This window comes from Podarcis erhardii (genome assembly GCF_964252035.2).
Source record: "Podarcis erhardii genome assembly, chromosome: 1".
Lineage (NCBI taxonomy): Eukaryota > Metazoa > Chordata > Lepidosauria > Squamata > Lacertidae > Podarcis > Podarcis erhardii.
This window is the reverse complement of record NC_138497.1, coordinates 116,208,261-116,226,728: the sequence shown is the minus strand read 5'-3', so window position 1 is coordinate 116,226,728 and position 18,468 is coordinate 116,208,261. Positions and strand designations below refer to the sequence as shown.

Genomic DNA, 18,468 nt, shown 5'->3' with positions numbered 1-18,468 from the left:
TTGGGGCATAAATAACATGTACATAAGCAACTCAAGCCCAATTGGAGATGCCATAAAATACCTTCAACAATAAGTTTTGCTGTAGAGGTCTTTTCTTTATTTCCCAGTTTCAGTACACAAGTGTATTCCCCAGCGTCTGAAAGCTGGACATCAATAATGTGGAGCTTTCTGTCTTTCCCATCAGAGAGGAACCTGTGCTTAGGACTCTCGCGGATGTTGCTGCCATCTTTCATCCAAGAGGTAATGGCAGTGGAGGGAGAGATGAGGCACTCAAAGATGGCAGAAGAGCCTACCGACTCTGCTTCTGTCAGCACTATGTCTTTAATTTCTGTAACAAACTTGAGGGGCACAGCTTTCAGCTGGTATGTGAAAGGAGGCTCATCTGGAGGTTTCTCGCCACCACTTCCTGGTCTCAATTTCCTCCTCTCGGCATCTGCTGGCGAAGGTGTCTTTTTGGCTACAAGTAATATATTTAAAAGGGATATTTGTATGAATCTCACAGTTCAAGTCAGCAGAGGTGTGATGAAAGATGACAAGTCTTAGACACAGCAGGAAAAGCATGCAGTTCTTTCTGTTCAAGTGGCAATTTGTTTATACCTAGAACATTTAAATCTATTCTATATACAAGCCAGTCAGTTCTGTTCTTTTGACATTCCAATCCCATTCTAGCATGACCCAGACACAAATTGCAAGGCATGGCTGTGGCATGTAGAAGCCCATCTTGGTCTTTTGTGGTTCCTACAGATAAAGTATTGTTCTGTCCAAAGAGCAAACCCCTTCACACATCCTTTCTTTAATTTGATTGCAATATTTGTCCACCCACCCACCCACCCACCCACCCACCCACCGCTACTCCTGTCTACTTACTGAAGTCCAGGAATATTACATAAAAAACAGATACAATTATTCTAGATTTTTATGTGATCCTGTTAATTTAGGCAATCTAAAGCCAATCTCTTGTTTTAAGTACTATTTGCACTTGGGGAAAATGGTTACATGAAAACACGGGGTAGCGTTCAGCTACCTTTTTCTCTGCATAGACGCAGTAAAATTAATGCACATGACTAAGTTAGGTCTACAGTCAAACCTCAGTTCCTGAACGCCTCCATTTTGGAATGTCTCAGCTCCCGAACGCCGAAAACCCGGAAGTAACTGTTCTGGTTTTCAAACGATTTTCAAAATCCAAACATGGTATGCGGCTTCCGTTTTGAGTTTCCATATTGTATTTAGGCTTCCGCTTTCAGTTTTCAGTTGCTGAACGTTTTGCAAGTCAAATGGTCTTCTGGATCGGATTACGTTCGACAACCGAGGTTTGACTGTATTAATTTCAATAGGTCTCTACTTTGAGTAAAATTTAGCTTACTACCAACCTAGGTTCTCTGAAAGAAGAGACACTACTCATTGTAAAAATGTTGACTACAAAGGGTATGTGAGTGTCTTTGCCATTCATTTATCAAATGACTCACAGGTTTATTCTAGATAGTCAGTTATTTGGTAGTTCATAGCATAAATACTGGGACTGTTGATCACAGTTACTATATATTTCAAGAGGCTGGTGGGGCAGTTTTCCATTTTATAATCTCTCTTACCTTTAATAGGAAGTTTAGCCTTGCCAGCTTCCTCCTTTGGTGTAGTTTTAGGCTCTGACATAAAACAGCAACAGCAGTATTAGATAATGAAGTCCAGTTTAAACTATTATCTATCTATCTATCTATCTATCTATCTATCTATCTATCTATCATCTATCTGCTATTATTTCCTCAAAGTGTTGCTTCTTCTTGCATTCATTTTACTTCTGAGAAGTTGTGCATATTCAAATGAATGAATGAATGAATGAATGAATGGTTTAATCCAGCCTCATTTCCCTCCCTCGTGGTAATGGTCGTGTCATCCTCTTGGACCCTCAAGCCCTCCTGCTAAGTGTACCCATTTCCCCATCTGCTATCATTGAGTCCTGGGTAAATGTCCTGCCTGTGTGGCAGAGACTGTATTGGGGTTACATATGTGCATGTTATTTAGGGCAGTGTCCATTCAAAGTTTGGGCCCAAAATGTTGTTGCACTACAACTCCCTTCACCATTGATTAAGGAGGCTGGAAGTGATGGGAGTTGTAGTCCAACCACATCTGAAGACTCGACGTTGAAGAACACTGATAGCACAACAAGATGTGATCCCTAAAAGTTCTTTAGTGAGTTGTGTATTGTATATATTTTTATTAGTAAGAACATTTAAACTCTCTCATGATTGTTGTGCTCATGATTACTCATACAAAAGTTAATAGAATTGTGATACAACCCTGCTCTTGAATATATTACAGAATAATAATACAGTCCCGCCCTTGAATATATTACTGAAGTAATAGTCATACCTGCTTTCTTTCCAACCACTGGTGTTGTTAAAGGAGCTGCTTCAGGTTTGGGTTCTGCGGGAGGCTTAGGAGATTTTAGGGCTGTAGAAAAAGTTATATATATATACTGAGGTTGCAATCCTCAACACACATACTAGGAAAGCCACACTGAGTTAAGTGGACCTACTTCTGCACAACAATGATCAACATTATACAATACACATTTTAAAAAATCCTTTTAGTCTGCAATCCTACACATGTTTACCTGGGAGTAAGTCCCATTGAAGGCAATGGGGCTTATTTCTGAATAGACATACATAGGCTTGCACTGCTAGTACTTCTTAGAACCATGAAATAGATTTTCACTAGCCTTAGTTTGTCACAGAAACAGACAGTGGTATTAGTTGGGATGAATCTTTAACAAGCAAACTTGTTGGAATGAATCTTTAACAAGCAGAACACAAGCAGAACACTACAGAATTTTCAAATGTGATTGCATAATTTACAAATGCTAAAATGTAAGCCCACAGTCTGATAAAACAAGGAGTTGCACCAGCACATAAGGACGTAGGGTGGGATTCAAAAAAGCTCAAATTATATTGGTGCTCCATTGATTTTATGCTAACGCCAGAGTTAACTAGATTGGAGGAAAATGGTCTATAATCATTGGTTTCAAAATTTCCTACCTGTAGCAGGCTTTGGTTCAGGAATTGTGGCTGGTTTAGGCTCTGGAACTTTGAACAAAAAAAATAACAAGGTGTTTTTTTTAACAGAACATTGCAAAACCAACAAAATGCATAAAAATAGTTGGAGAGACAAACTGCACAGTTAACAGAAGCCTTAAAGACATTCATATACTACTTCAGGGGAACAGAACAGGCTTGGACTATATAAAGACAAATAAGATGACATTTAATGAAGAAGAAGAAGAAATGACGAGGTACTGCATGAAGAATTAGGGAGCAGCTGGAAGAGCACAAAGATGGGAGCATGTATAGCTGGCTTGTTTTAAAGATTAGTACAGCTCACAGACCAATATTCAAGATCAAATGCGGTTTTAGTTGTATAAGCGATTATAAGAGCACTGCATGTTTGTACCTTTTGCTGGTTCAGGCACAGGTTTTTCTTTTTCTTCCCTTTTCTTGAAAGCTGGGATCTCAGTTTTCTTCTTTTCAACCTCCGGCACTTAAAAAAATATTTGTTTTATGCGGAAGCTGAATTCATATATTTTGACTTCCCTGATGCATTAATCAAGTTTATCCTGAGCCATGTAGCTGGTGTGATTTATTTAAAACAAATAAGAAATAAGTTCAAAGCCTGTCAAAACACTGTATGTGGCGAAGATGAACAGCTGGGACACAATAGCGATAATGAGGAAGACAGATCAAAACTATCAATTATAGAATATGTCAGATGTAGCTTTCTACAAGAGTTGTTACAAAGTAAAGACTGAAAAGACAGAGTGTGTCAAGGGGATGGGAGAGGGAAAGTTGTTACATTACAGATTGTGTCCTCAAATTTCTGAATATTCCAAATGGTTGGGATTTTTCTTTCCATGCTGAGGAATTATTCAAAATTCAGATGGTTTACTGTTTCAGATTCAGAAAGTATTTGTGATTATGGGGATCTAAGAAGGATCTCCTACTGCTTAACCTCATGGCAATCTGATTTTCGTTGTACCTTCAGGCTTCTTAATCTTCTCAAGAGGCTTGGGTGGAGCTTTTGGTTCCTTCTCTGGCTTAGGTTCTTCCTCTGGTTTCTTAACTGCTCTTGTGACTTTAAAAGAAAACAATTTTCTTTCAAGAACAGTGTGATGAAGTGACTAGGAACTTTATTAATAAATGACATAGGCCAACAAATAGGCTTGGCTTTACATCTGGAGAATAGGCTGATAAACTGATCACCACTTAAAATCTGCATGGTGTGATAATCTACAATCAAGTCTCCATTAAGAAGTCCTTTTTAGAATTGTAGGTGAAATCAAAGCACCAATTACTGTATATTCAAAAGCAACAACAGCTTTCTTTATGTTGCAAATAATGTAGACACCTTAGAACTTCCAACTGTCTGGGAGCTTCCAGCATCAGCTATGGTTGCTAGTAGAGCTTTCTGCCTAGAATCGGCATGTCTAGAACTAGCATTTTCTTTGCACAAGCAAAGGAGTTAACCTGCTTGAGGAAACTGTTTATGGGCTTCTCGAGATCCTATAGTTGGATGCAAGAAGAAGCTGAAGGGTCTTAGCTATTGCAGTCAGACCTCACAATGTGGCGTTAGGACTGGAATATCACAGCAGTGGGGTCCTCCAGTTTTTGAAAAAAGCAACACGGCTAAATTACCTTTTTTCAAAACAACTTCTTCTTTAGGTGGTGGAGCGGGAGGCTCAGGTGTGGGTCTCCGTGGCTTCAGTCCAGGTGCTTAAAATGATATTAATTTCAGAGTAAGCGCACATGTAATCATTGCCATTGGATGCTTGATGTACAATAAGCATTTAGAACTGAAAAACCTATTATAAGAGAGCTATGCCTTTCAGTTCCATTTGAATGATCACAAAACATGGAGAAATTCGCTACTTTACTTTACTTTTCTCTTTGTTAAGTTTGGTCCTCTCTTCCAAAGATACTTTATTTCAGAAGTTCTTTAAAAAACTAAAACAACCACCACCATTTTTGTTGCTAAACTTTAATTTTTGACTTTAACTTTAGTATATACAGTGGTACCTCAGTTTTCGATCATAATCTTTTCCAGAAGACTGTTCGACTTCTGAAACATTCGGAAACTGAGGCACAAAGGGCAGCCAGAAAAATCAATGGAGAAACTGGGGGGGGGGGGAGCTCAGTGGAATCCATTTGACTTCTGAGGCGCATTTAAAAATGGCAGGGTTTTTGGTGGTCGAAAACCGAAACATTTGGCTTCTGAGAAGATCGAAAACTGAGGTGCCACTGTATAATATTGTTAGTCATGAAAGTAAGGCCATGATGAAGAAGCCACAGAATACTCCATCTGAAATAAAAGTATGCTTCAGTAAAAAGAGAATAGATAAAAAAGTGAAACGAGTTGAACACAAAACAACCACAGGAAGTCACACATGGAAACGGAATGAAAAATATACTACTTTGTGAAATATACTAAAAACTACAATCTAGTGTTCTTTAAGACGAGAACAAGACACAAGGGTCTGTGGGCAACTTACCACATAGTGGCTGCTTGGGCTGGGGAAGGGCCTTCTTAGGATACATGCAGCCTGAAGACTTTACATTGCTTACTTTGGTTCTAGCATATCTGATCATACAAAAATTTGATTTCACCGGATCTATATATACTTAGCAGAGAGGACATCCACTTCTGTTGAAATTTTAATAGATTGTGTAGCCACAATGTTCCTTCTTGACCCTATAATCAAGTTTTTCCCTGTGAATTTTGTGTGAAACTATTATTATAAAAGTGTGTGTGGTGGTGAGGTGGAATTTTGTTTTGGGAAGTGGATCTATTTCCCTCTGTCTTGAGATGGTGGGAAAAGAACATATTTTTCAAAAGTAAATGCAATTCTTGTAGGACCAAATATTACTTAGGTGATACACTTTGAAATATTGAACTACGTTTGATCTTTTCATTATGCTGTATAAGGTCAGAATATTGCAAAATGTGAGATGAGAAGTAATATTTTTTAAACCTTAAAAAAAGCTACATATAGTTGTTTATTCTGATACTGATTTTCATTAGGAAATAATAAATCTTCCTCCCTGTCTATAATGCTTTGAGTTCCATTTTCTCTATCCTTAATTCTGAATGCTAGCTATATTACATCCATGCTTGACACCATGCACTTTCAAATAACTAAATACAATCCAAAGAACTATAAAACAAGTTTCACACACTCAGTGGGACTCTGGACTTGTGAATCTCAGACAGCAAACAAACATGCCACACGTTGACTGGTGTTTGAAACTCAGGAGAGTTTCAAAAGCAGTTTGTGAGGTGACATCGTCGTCATCATTTGTTAAATTTATAACCTTTCCTTCCTCCTGAAGGAGCCCAGGGCAGCAAACACACAAAAGACAAAACAATTAATTCATCTAAAAACACCCAATACAATTCCAATACAGATGCAGACTGGGAAAGATCTCTATTTAAAAGGCTTGTTGAAAGAGGAAGGTCGTCAGTAGGCACCAAAAAGACAACAAAGACATCTCTTGTCTAATGTTTAATAGGACAGAATTCCAATGGGTAGGTGCCAAGACACTTAAGGCCTGATTCCTACATTATGTGGAACAAAGCTCTTGGTAAGATGGTATCTGAAGGAAGCTCTCTATCTGCAAAGCACAGTGACTGATTGAATGTAAAGGGAGGTTTTCTACATCATGCATAAGGCCTTAGAGCACAGGTAAAATTAACTGTCTGGATTGCAAACCCTAATTACAAATTTAGAAACGATATAAAAATGAAAATCATCAGTGAGTAGGGACATTAGACCGAAAACCATTCAGACAACATTCAGTTAGACTTACATTAATATATTAACAGCGCAATCCTATACACACCTACTCAAAAGTAAGTTTAATCAGGCTTACTCCAAGGTAAGTGGGAATAGGATGGCAGCCTAAAGACCACACTTTCAAAGAACATTATTATGTGTCAATAGGCATTAGTTATAAAACTGGGGCTTAGTAAAAGTTGTTAAATACTGTTGGGGTCGCTGCTGATACCTTTAAGCTGAACCTTTTCCTCCTTAACCTCCTCTTTTGGTGGGAAAGGTACACGGGGTTTGGGTTTTTCAGGTATCTTCTTCTCCGGTTCTGGTTCTTTAAATGATATTGCGGTAGATTCAGTGCAAATGTAATTATACTATATAAACCTCAGATGAAAACCATCTAATGTATCAAAGGAAATAAACTGCTTTTATAGACTCCATTCGTAAAACTCCCAGTAATGCAAGTGCAAAAATAAACAACTCAGCTGAAAATATCTGATGGCCCATGGGTTCAAGAAAGTTTTTGAAAAAGTCATTAGTAAACTTCCAAGTCAATTAAGAGGGAAAGGTGTTTACATGGTCAAAGATAATGGGAATCACCAACACAGTTACAAAAAGCAATACAACGTAGGAAATAAACGCATACAAACACACACACAAAAATAACAAAACAAAACATACTGGAGTGTACACATCACAGAACAAACACACCTAATTCTTACTCAGCAAGATGGAGATGGTACAAAAGAAAGTGGTATATTTCATTCACACTTTAGTATATACCTTCATCTGGAATTATCTCCTCTGTTTCTGGACTAGGAACAGGTACTGGTTCTTCCGGTTCAATTTCCTCTGTAACTTCTGGCTCTTTAAAGAATATCGACAACGAAGATAAGATTGCCATTTAAAAGATCAAATGGCAAGAAGAATTGGAGACATGTTGCACAAAATAGCGGGGACATTATTACAACATACACATTCACAGACAAACACACCAGTGTCACAGTGTATTATTTTACATAAATGGATGGAAGGTCCTTAAATGGATGCTTTCGTAAACAGAAATTGCATCAGGCCTCTAGGAACCCTCTGCAGCCCTCTGCACAAAGGCCTATATATTCTGCATTTGATGGGGCTTTTGAAAAGTATATGTCCAGATTATATTCACTCATATTTTAAAAAAGGATTGTTGCCATCAGATTCACAGTTGGGGCAGCTTTGATGGCCTGATAAGGTCCAATTTTGTACGAAGCAACTATTTGATGCAGCTGCGTTTCATTCAAATGTTCGAGATTCTAAGCGTGGGTTTTCCACAGTTAGAATTGCTTGCAGCCATTACAGGCTGTGGCTTTAAATCCGTAATAATCCGCAGACTGTTAACTTTCAACAGATGGACATCATCAAGAACAGACAGAGTCCTCTACCACCACCACCCCGCCTTACATATACATACAGGACCACATAAAATGTAAAACCAAACAAAGCGGACATAGCAGTCTGGATAAGAATGACGTCGTGATTAATAGGGAGAGAGCTACCTTCTGCAGGCAGAGGTTCCGGCTTTTTAGGAACAGCAAGAGGGGCCTCTTCTTCTGGCAGAGTTTTCTTAGGGACTTCAGGGACTTCAAGAAATGTTAATTAGTTTTACTTTCATGTAGGTAAAACAAACAAGGCATTAAAAGCAAAAGCGGAGCTGCTGAAGGTATTGAAGTTACCTATTGTGTTTGGACACAAACACTCCCTCACCCCCATCCCCTCCCAAGTTAGGCTCAGCCTGTCATTTATACACATTAGTACGATTTACAAATCCAACAGCTGAACCAAACGCAGCAAGCAAGATAATGATTTTCTCTGTGAATGATAAAAGTACCTTTTGTGGGAGGAGCTTCTGGTTTTTTAATTGCAGCAGCTGGTTTTTTCTTTTCGGGAACAACTTTCTTGGGCTCTTCAGGCACTTTAAAGATAATATTTCTATTTTTACTTTGAGAATTATTGAAGTAAGAGGTACCAAGATGTTAAGAAGAGGAGCGAAGTATTAAGGATGTATCAAAAGCAAGATTAATGCTACAGACAGATACATAGACGTACATCGTATCTAGAGACATACAGACTTTGTATTATACATACAGAGTTTGTATTATAAAATGAACACTAGGTTATTTCAGTCAAGCAAAAACTATAGGAGAGACAGTACAGAAGAAGAGAGTATTTTAAGAAGAACAAAGAAATTTTCTTCTTTAGGTGTGGACATATACCTTTAGCTGGTGGCGGTTTGACTTTTTTAGCCACAGGAACTGGTACTTTCTTTTCTGGGACAGCTTTCTTGGGTACCTCAGGCACTTTAAAGATATTAGTTGGTTTGTTAAAAGACAGGGAAAAAATATATATCCATCAACCCACAGGCACATCAGACATCACCTTCATCCAGCTTCAAATGAATAATTCTTCCTGAATCTGTTTCCATTCATACATTTAAGTTGTTGTTGTTTTTTATTTACTTTCACATCAATTAATAATGGAAATTTCAAATTCTTGCAGGCCTAAGCAAATTGCTTTGCAGAATCAGAAAGAACCTTTCTCTCTTTCACATACCCACACACCAATGTACACACACAACAATTATGTTTACAAGAGCAGTTTTTCGAATTGCTCAGCAGAAAGTTGGCAAAGCAACGCTTGTCAACATTCTGCTTTAAGGAAGACATACTCTTTGTACTGGAAAAGATTATGCCATATACCTTTTGCTGGTTTCTTAGGTACTTCTGTAGGCTCTCCAGGAGCAGCAATGACTTCTGGTTCCTCAGGAGCAGCTCTAGGTGCTTCAAGTGCAAGAATGTCCTCAGACCCCTCAATGACGTATTGTTCTTCCTCTTCCAACTCATAAGCTGCAGCGCTCTCAGGTTCCCCAAAAGCAGTTATGGCCTCTATGTCTTGGTGGACGGAAACATGTTGCCGCTCTCTCTTTCCGATAAAAGTCTGCACCTCTCGTTCCTCTTCGTGCTCCTCAGGCTCTTTAGCTGGTGGGCGTTCTGGTTTTTTGAACAAGGGTTCAGGCTTCTTGGGCGGTGCCACAAGCTCTGGTTTTTTAGGCACAGCGGCAGGTTTCGGCTTTTTCGTCACCACGACGTGTTCCAGTTTCTTGGGAGCAGCTTCGGGTTCAGGTTTCTTAGGTGCAACAACAGGCTTGGTTTTCTTGGGCACAAGAGCAGGCTTAGGTTCCTCAGGAGCAGCAACGACTTGGGGTTCCTCAGGGACAGCAACAGGCTCAGGTCCTGTAAGGGAAACGATGTCCTCGGACCCCTCAATGACGTATTGTTCTTCCTCTTCCATCTCATAAGCTGCAGCGCTCTCAGGTTCCTCAAAAGGAGTTATGGCCTCTATGTCTAGGTGGACGGAAACATGTTGTCGCTCTCTCTTTCCAATAAAAGTCTGCACCTCTCGTTCCTCTTCGTGCTCTTCGATCTCTTTAGCTGGTGGGCGTTCTGGTTTTTTGAACAAGGGTTCTGGCTTCTGAGGCTCCGGTTTTTTAGGTACAGGAGCAGGTTTCGGCTTTTTAGGCACTGCAATAGGTTCTGGTTTCTTGGGTGCAGCTGCAGGTTCTGGCTTTTTAGCTACAGCAGCAGGCTTCGGCTTTTTCGGCACAATAGCAGGTTTTGTTTCTTCTGGAGCAGCAACGGCTTCTGGTTCTTCTGGGACAGCTTCGGGTCCTTCAAGTGAAATAATCTCCTCTGATTCCTCAATAAAGTATTGCTCAGGCTCTGTGATCTCAAAAGCCGAAGCACTCTCAGGTTCTTCAAGTGCAGCTATAGCCTCTATGTCCTGGTGGACAGAAACATGTGTTCGCTCTCTGTACCCAACAATCGTTTGCACCTCTCGTTCTTCTTCATATTCCAAGGTCTCTTTAGCAGGTGGGCGTTCTGGTTTTTTAAGTACAGCCTTTGGTGGTTTTGGCACGGCTGCAGCTTCTGGTTTCTTAGGGACAATGGTAGGCTTGGGTTTCTTAGGCACAATAGCAGGTTCACGTTCTTCGGCAACAACAGTGACGACTTCTTCTTCAAACTCAACAGTGACTTTTTCTTCTTCATAAACACTAATGGTCTCTGATTCTTCAGGCACAGCAAAGCGTTCTGGTTCTTTAGGTAAAACAAGAGTTACTTTTTAAACTGGCACAGTTTTCCGAAGTACTTTGGGTGCTTAAAAGAGATTAGTTTTACTTTTAAGAAGGGGCAAAAGATATGTAGCTAATATGAAGAAGAAGATTGAAACATAATGCACAATTATAACAAAATCAACAATTGTGTGTTTGCATACTAGGACACAGAGAAAGCAGTCGTGATGAAGTTCAGCACAGCTAAGCACTTTTTCTCTCACACACTGGACTGAACCAACAGTATTGTTTACAAAAGAAATTTTAAGCAACGGAGCACAGACAGAACAAGAATCTCCCAGACATCTGCTTTAAACACCTGCATCAAAACCACATTCTTTATAATTGCATTAATGCTGAAATGTACCTTTAACAGGAGGAGGTTCTGGTTCCTTAAGTACAGGCTTTTTAAGCACGGGAGTTGGTTCTTTCTCTTCGACGACAGCCTTCTTGGGCACTTCCGGCACTTTAAAGATATTAGTTAATGCTTACTATTGAATTTTGAAAGCACAATGAAATGTAAAAGATGGGAAAATGTCAAAGCTCAAGATGTAAAGTGAGGGGGCATGCATGCTTTTGTCCCCAGAATCTTGTAACAACAAACTACCATGAAGTACAACTCCACTTGTACCACCAGTAGAACTATGAGGATGGAGAAGCTAGCCACAGAAAGCTACTCAAAAGAATGCATGACATAGACTCATAAGGATATCCAAAAGATGATCAATGATCAAGAGAATAAGAAAAGGATGTTTTTCGCTTCAAGATTTGATCAGATATAACATATACCTTTAGGTGTTGGTGGTTCTTTCTTTTTGAGCGTAGGGACCTTCTCTTCAGGCACAGGTTTCTTGGGCACCTCTGGCACTTTAAAGATATTTGTTTGTTTTACTATTATTAATTCTAAATGCAACGTGCAAGATTATGAGATCAAGAAACCGTGAGACACAAAACATGACGATATACAACATTATCTATTACATAACATTGAAGATCTATCTCAGCCTCTCGCTTTTCTCTTTCATTAAAACAATCACTAATTCAGACAATGCAGATAGAAAACAAGGGTATCAAATACAAACAAAGAAAATGCATTTACAACCCCACTGTGGCAAGATAGAATTACATCCCCACTCCTCATAAACAGTAAATCTGTAAAAAGATTGGAGTGGTTTTAGCTTTGGTTATATTTACTCTATTACTGATGACTATAAATGAACTGATAAATATTTGATAAATATTTTCTTCTGGGCCATCATATATTCCTAAGGTGTTCTTCTTAATTCTCAAAACCCAATGATATACTCAAACTGATGGTAAAATCCAAGTACATATTAATAGGATGTTCACATTAGCATCCAATGACTTTAATGGATAATGAATAAGTTTATGCCTTTGACAAGAATTTTGCCACCTTATTGGAAGATGACACAACAGAACTGGAAGTTTACATGTCTTCTTTGGCCTGTTGATATTTTGTATTTTGATTTATTATTGACATGCATTGCCTAGGCATACCACCAACTTCTTTGCGACCCACCAAGCTCAGTGCAACCTAAATGTCACTGGCAGCTCATAAACATCTGGCTTTTCTTACTCAATGTGATCAAAAAGACTATAAAAATGTATCTGTTTGATACACATTTGGATTACATGTTACTTTGGGCATAATCCAGTTAAAGTTTTAAGCACTGTGCTTAATCCTTCCATTGAAATTAATGGGACATGCATAAACTTCCTGCTCATGTATAGTCAGAAGGAAGTCCCATGGTGTACAATGAACTTTTTTCTCAGATGTGTGCATAGGACTGTAGCCCTAAAAGTGCTTAGCTTCACCCAGATTGTGTCTAATAAATGCCACATTTCAATGGGAAGTAATAAATGAAGGAACTGAAGGCATGGGAGCAAGGCAAAAGCTGGAATCCTGCTCCATTTAAAACCCATGGGAGTTTTACCACTGATTCTATATAAGCAGCATTGTACCCAAATATTTTGACTATGATTATTTCAGAATTGACAAATACCTTTAGCAGGGGGAGGTTCTGGTTTCTTTGGTACTTTTTCTTCTGGGACAATTTTCTTGGGCACTTCAGGCACTTAAAAGATATTAGTTTTGAATGTGTGATTGTCAAAGATATAAAAGATTTGAAAACAATAAACACAAAACTTGAAAACACTGACAAAAACGATATTCAAATACAATTTTCTCCTCCTCTCCACAAATGCAGACAGTATATTTTCTTTATTTTCATGCTATATCCCTAGTGTGTTTTTGTTTTGTTTTGTTAAATGAGTGCTCCTTCCCTTTCCTGAGAAGTTATGCAGATCTCTATAAAGTGCGGCAGTTTAATTGCCATCCTATTTCTTTGTCCTTCTGTTAAATTATCACAATCAATGGAAGATGAGCATAGCATTAGTAAGGGATGGAGATGCTTCCTGGTACATTCTCATTTGAATTTTCCTTAAGTATATGATTATTTTTCAGTAAATTTCTGCTGCCAGGGTTGCTGAAAGTAAACAGGTCAACAGCCTGGATGGCAGATCACTCACCAAGAGCTAAGAGTAAGCTAATAAAGAAATTATTTTATAAAATAGGCTGAAAGCCTTCTGGATATCTCACATGAAGAAGACATGTTGTACATCATAAGAGAAAACAAGGAACACAAAGTACAACAAATACATCAGAATAAGAAGATGCTTCCATGTGACCACAATAATGTTGACATGTACCTTTAGCTGGCGGGGCTTCTGGTTCAGGCGGTTTCTTTTCTGGAACGACTTTCTTGGGAACTTCTGGCACTTTAAAAGACATTGGTCAGTTTTAATGTCCAATTTATTTATTTACTTTCACGAGAAATTTTATATACTGCTTGATTATAAAAATAAAGTAAAATTTAAAAAATCCTCAAAGGGGTTTACAAAAAAAGATAATACAAGTATTGATAAGAAGAATTAACAACAGTAATTTAAGACTTTTGAAAAGGCTAAAATAACAATAAACAGATTAAAACATGCACCAGCTTTCTAAATGTAGAAGATATGAGCAAAACGCAAGGGAAAAACAGTTTCTACAAGAAACTCAAGTTGCACTCCTTAGATCTGTTCACAGAATCGAGTGATCAGATTTGAATTTGCCACCAAAACAGTAGAAGGTAATCCTAGGAGGCGGTGAATTTGAAAGAACTAAACATGCAAAACAATAAGAATACAAATATTCCCAAGATGCTAAGATATACCTTTGGGTGCTGGAGGTTCAGGCTTTTTCACGGGTACTTTTTCTTCCGGGATTTTCTTTGGCACCTCAGGAACTTCAAAGACAGTAAATTGTTTTAAGTCTTGGGCTTCAGTGATGTATGCCAGTAATTAACAAGAGCAAACATGGGGAAGGGAGACCAACATAAAGGGCTATCTTTTTTCTAAAATACATGTGGGACACATATTACATATCACTGCATTATGAGAAGTCATCTCAGAGGGAAAATATGACTATTAAACACACTTCCACAAATATTCAGTTATGTGAAACTAATGTTACAAATATAAAACAAATCTGAAGTTCTTTGTGACGTTTCTAGTTATGACATGTACCTTTAACAGCAGGAGGCTCTGGTTTTTTAGGCTCAGGAACCTTTGCTTTTTCCTCAGGGACCACTTTCTTGGGTACTTCCGGAACTTGAAGGGAAAATAATTTCATTTAAGAATGCGAATATCAAAGAATGTGCAGAAGATACTAAGGACACATGAAAGTCGTAAAACACAGAACTTCAAAAATAAGGACAAAACTGGGGAGAACTGGTATGACACAATTCAGCTGTACAGTAGTAAGCCTTCTGTCTTTCTTTACAGATCACACAGTAGAAATACACAGACGGAAATTGATATTTTCCTGTCTCTCCCCTTGATAAAGGTTAAATATTCCTCCCAAGCAATACACACCTTTAGCAGGTGGAGCTTCCGGTTTCTTAGGCACTTCAGCTGGTACTTTCTTTTCCGGAACAACTTTCTTTGGCACCTCAGGCACTTGAAAACATTAATATTATTTTTTTTACAACAAGTCACTTAAGAAACATACACAGTTGCAAATACACACACAACCCCAACATTAAATAGCAGCACAGATCCATCATTTGAGTTCATGATTCCCACATGCAGTGATGACCATCAAATTGGTTGGCCTTCAAAGGGCTTCATGGGGGAATAAGGCTACCAGTGGCTACCAGTCATTATGGTTGTGTATTACTTCCGGAGTAGGGGCAGTATGCTCCTCAAAACCAGTTTCTGAGAAATCACAAGTGAGGAGAGTGCTGCAGTGCCCATGTTCTGCTTGTGGACTTCTCATTGGCATCTCTTTAGTCGGGCACTGTGACAGCCATGTGCTAGATTAGATGGGTTTTTGGTCTCTTCTTGTGTTCACCCAAATATATTTAGGTATTGCAGATATACAGTTTACTAACACCAACAGACTTCAGTTTGAACAATGTGTACTACTCAGTGCTATTTTTCTCGAAAAAGAGGTGCCGGACCTTGTTCCCTTAGAATGGCAATGGCGCCCACCTGAGAGTTGCCAGAACTGATTTCCGGCAAGTTCCGGCTGGAAAAAAAAGCCCTGGTAGTACTAACTTGCCATTTTTTCTTTAAAAAGGAGGCCTACCTTTGGCAGGTGGAGGTTCTGGCTTCTTTGGCACAGCCACTGGAACTTTTTCTTCTGGGACAGGTTTCTTTGGTACCTCAGGCACTGAATAAGATTAGCTTATGTTAATGCCATGTCTTCCAAAGGTAGAATATGTTAATCCTGTCACAGAATGGTAGCAGGTGGACACACAATAGCTTCAATAATGTGAACTTAAACATGTACCTTGGCTCTCAAATAGCTTAGATGTCAAACAAATTGGCTCCTGAACGCTGCAAACATCCAAAGCGGCTTCTGCTTGCATGCAGGAAGCTCCTGCAGTCAACTGGAAGCTGCGTCTTGGTTTTTGAATGGTTTTGGGAGTCAAATGGACTCCTGGAATGGATTAAGATTGAGAACCAAGGTACTACTGTATACCATATATACAACATGACTAAGAAGTGCTATCGTTGCTGCCATGTATTCTATGTGAAGAATAATGACAAGGAAGTATGAAAGAAATGAAGTGTAGACACTAAAGGAACAGTAAGGAACTGACGGGATGGGAGCATCTTATTTGTTGAATACATGAAATGCACACACCTTTAGCTGCTGGCACCTCTGGCTTTTTAGGCACAACTTTCTCTTCTGGAACAGGTTTCTTTGGTACTTCAGGCACTGTTAAAGGAAGCGTATGGATTTTGCTTACTCTTTGGTGCAGGACGATACACATAACTTCTAAGACACAAATGCAAACTGAGGCTGCAGTCTAAACTCAACGCACACTAGGAAGTAAGTCCCACTGAATATTAACAAGTGACAACATTGCTCAGCTTAAGGTGTAATCCTAGGTCCAGTTACATTTGAATCCCATCGAATGCAGCAGCAGCCGCTTCTGAGATTTGACTGCACTGGCCATCATCTAACATACATGGCTTTGTCTTTGAAGGCTCTCATCTGAAATGTGCCATCTCTCTGAGACAAGGTGGGCGGTGACTGGGTAGTGGCCTTTTTGTGGAACTATTTCCCAAGGGAGGCTCACCTAGCATGCCGTCTTTTTTGCCATCGTTGTTATTAACACCATCATTAACATTTTTTTAAAAAAATATTTTTTATGTATAATTTAAATAGAAAGTAATAGTAAGGAAGAAAGCACAGCATTGACAAACCAGTAACAGAACAGTAAATAATTAAGCAGTTAGCAATTTAACAACCGACACTACAATAAATTAATTTCAATAATAATTTTAAAAGGAAATATAATAATTTGAAATAAAGTTATAGTAGATGGGGATGGGGATATTTAAATAATAATATTCAATTTATATCCTTTATCTTTAATGTATAATTTATAATTTGAAATTTGACGGAAACCACAATTATATATTCTCATAAGATCTTTTGATGCCACCCTAATTATTTCACCTGCCTGTTCACTGTTGAGGAGACTGTCTTAGTGATGCTAGTCTTATCTGCTGTTTGATCTTTTAAAATTGTTTTCTTATTTTTATGGTGACCTGCTCTAGAAATATTGATATTAAAGTCTGACTGTGAATCTACAAACAAACAAATAGTATTAGCTTAAAGGAGAACATTTCTGCCACCTTTGGTATCCAAATACCACACTTGATATCGTCTACTAAAGTGAAAAACACATGGCATTTAGAGATGATAATGTGTAGTATAAAAAAGTAATAAAATAATAAAATATACACTGGCCTGGTTCATGTGACACAGTAAGCTAAGCTATGGCTTACCAGAATTGTGCAAAAGTGCAGGCTTTCAATCACCAGCTTGCAACCCCTTTGGTCCTCCATAGTCTTTTTTAGTATTACACTGCGCTGAGCTCAATCAAAGTTTAGTTTAGTGCAGGCTTCCTCAACCTCGGCCCTCCAGATGTTTTTGGCCTACAACTCCCATGATCCCTAGCTAGCAGGACCAGTGGTCAGGGATGATGGGAATTGTAGTCTCAAAACATCTGGAGGGCTGAGGTTGAGGAGGCCTGGTTTAGTGTATTGCCGGAGCCCAGACTCACTGTTAAGTGGTCTACTCACTAACCATGAGCTGCAGCTGAGGTTTCGTCTTACCATGTCATGCAAACCAGGCCAATGCCTATCTTCCTGGACCAGCCCTAACCCACTGCTGCTTTCTGTCGAACGGGATGTTACCTTTAGCTGGAGGTGCTTCTGGAACAGCAGCTGGCACCTTCTTTTCCGGGACAACTTTTGTGGGTACCTCAGGCACTTGAAAAGAAATAGCATCATTTTCTATTACGTTTCAGTTTGTTAAAATGTAGGCAAAAGTGTCAGGAATAAAGAGGCACCTTTAGAGGAATATCAGGAAGGTTAGTGGTCAATATTAAGCAGTCACAGTTCAGGGGGCAAGCAAGTTCCATTGAAATCGATGGGGTTTTGTATCCATAACTCTCTGAATTGTAACCAAAACCTATTTGAACGTTTCCAATTAAGAAATGAAGTCGGTTTTTAGAAGACGAGGAAGAAGAAAAGAATGCAGAATTATAAATGGGGGTGGGGGGAAGTGAACCCATAACCCATTTCTTTTCTTTCTTTCTTTTTTTTTTTGGTGAGAATGAATGGCACCAAGACTGAGGTATATACCTTTAACAGGTGGAGGAGCTGGTTTTTTAGGCACTGCAACAGGTATTTTCTCTTCTGGCACAGCCTTCTTGGGCATCTCGGGAACTTTAAAGATATTAGTACATTTTACTTTGAAGAACTGAAAATGGTTTATAACACGGCATGAAGAAGTGAAACAGATTTATTCCCAACAGACAGAACATGACACACGGACATGGAATGACATGGACAATATTGACATTAAAAATCACACGGGTGGGTATTCAATTGAAAGCAAGAGGCTCCCCCTTTACATTGTATA

At 38.9% G+C, this 18,468-nt stretch overlaps 1 protein-coding gene across 48 annotated transcripts in view; it reads right to left on the bottom strand.

The window, feature by feature from the left end:
* Positions 1–18,468, bottom strand: part of TTN (titin) — a 293,526-nt gene that overhangs the window by 121,931 nt on the left and 153,127 nt on the right. For 33 of the 48 annotated variants that reach the window (XM_081862229.1, XM_081862238.1, XM_081862246.1 and 30 more), the window contains 24 exons: positions 18,189–18,272; positions 17,739–17,813; positions 16,174–16,248; positions 15,613–15,696; positions 14,898–14,981; positions 14,550–14,633; positions 14,198–14,269; positions 13,692–13,760; positions 12,986–13,057; positions 11,751–11,828; positions 11,329–11,427; positions 9,553–10,947; positions 9,070–9,153; positions 8,685–8,768; positions 8,353–8,436; positions 7,598–7,681; positions 7,050–7,145; positions 4,683–4,760; positions 4,027–4,122; positions 3,445–3,531; positions 3,033–3,080; positions 2,368–2,448; positions 1,590–1,643; positions 62–457 (listed from right to left, as the gene is read on the bottom strand). In XM_081862229.1, coding sequence (XP_081718355.1) covers positions 62–457; positions 1,590–1,643; positions 2,368–2,448; positions 3,033–3,080; positions 3,445–3,531; positions 4,027–4,122; positions 4,683–4,760; positions 7,050–7,145; positions 7,598–7,681; positions 8,353–8,436; positions 8,685–8,768; positions 9,070–9,153; positions 9,553–10,947; positions 11,329–11,427; positions 11,751–11,828; positions 12,986–13,057; positions 13,692–13,760; positions 14,198–14,269; positions 14,550–14,633; positions 14,898–14,981; positions 15,613–15,696; positions 16,174–16,248; positions 17,739–17,813; positions 18,189–18,272 — 3,543 coding nt within the window. The remainder of the gene's footprint in view (positions 1–61; positions 458–1,589; positions 1,644–2,367; positions 2,449–3,032; positions 3,081–3,444; positions 3,532–4,026; positions 4,123–4,682; positions 4,761–7,049; positions 7,146–7,597; positions 7,682–8,352; positions 8,437–8,684; positions 8,769–9,069; positions 9,154–9,552; positions 10,948–11,328; positions 11,428–11,750; positions 11,829–12,985; positions 13,058–13,691; positions 13,761–14,197; positions 14,270–14,549; positions 14,634–14,897; positions 14,982–15,612; positions 15,697–16,173; positions 16,249–17,738; positions 17,814–18,188; positions 18,273–18,468) is intronic. The other 15 variants (XM_081862257.1, XM_081862261.1, XM_081862264.1 and 12 more) reach the window with 12 other exon arrangements.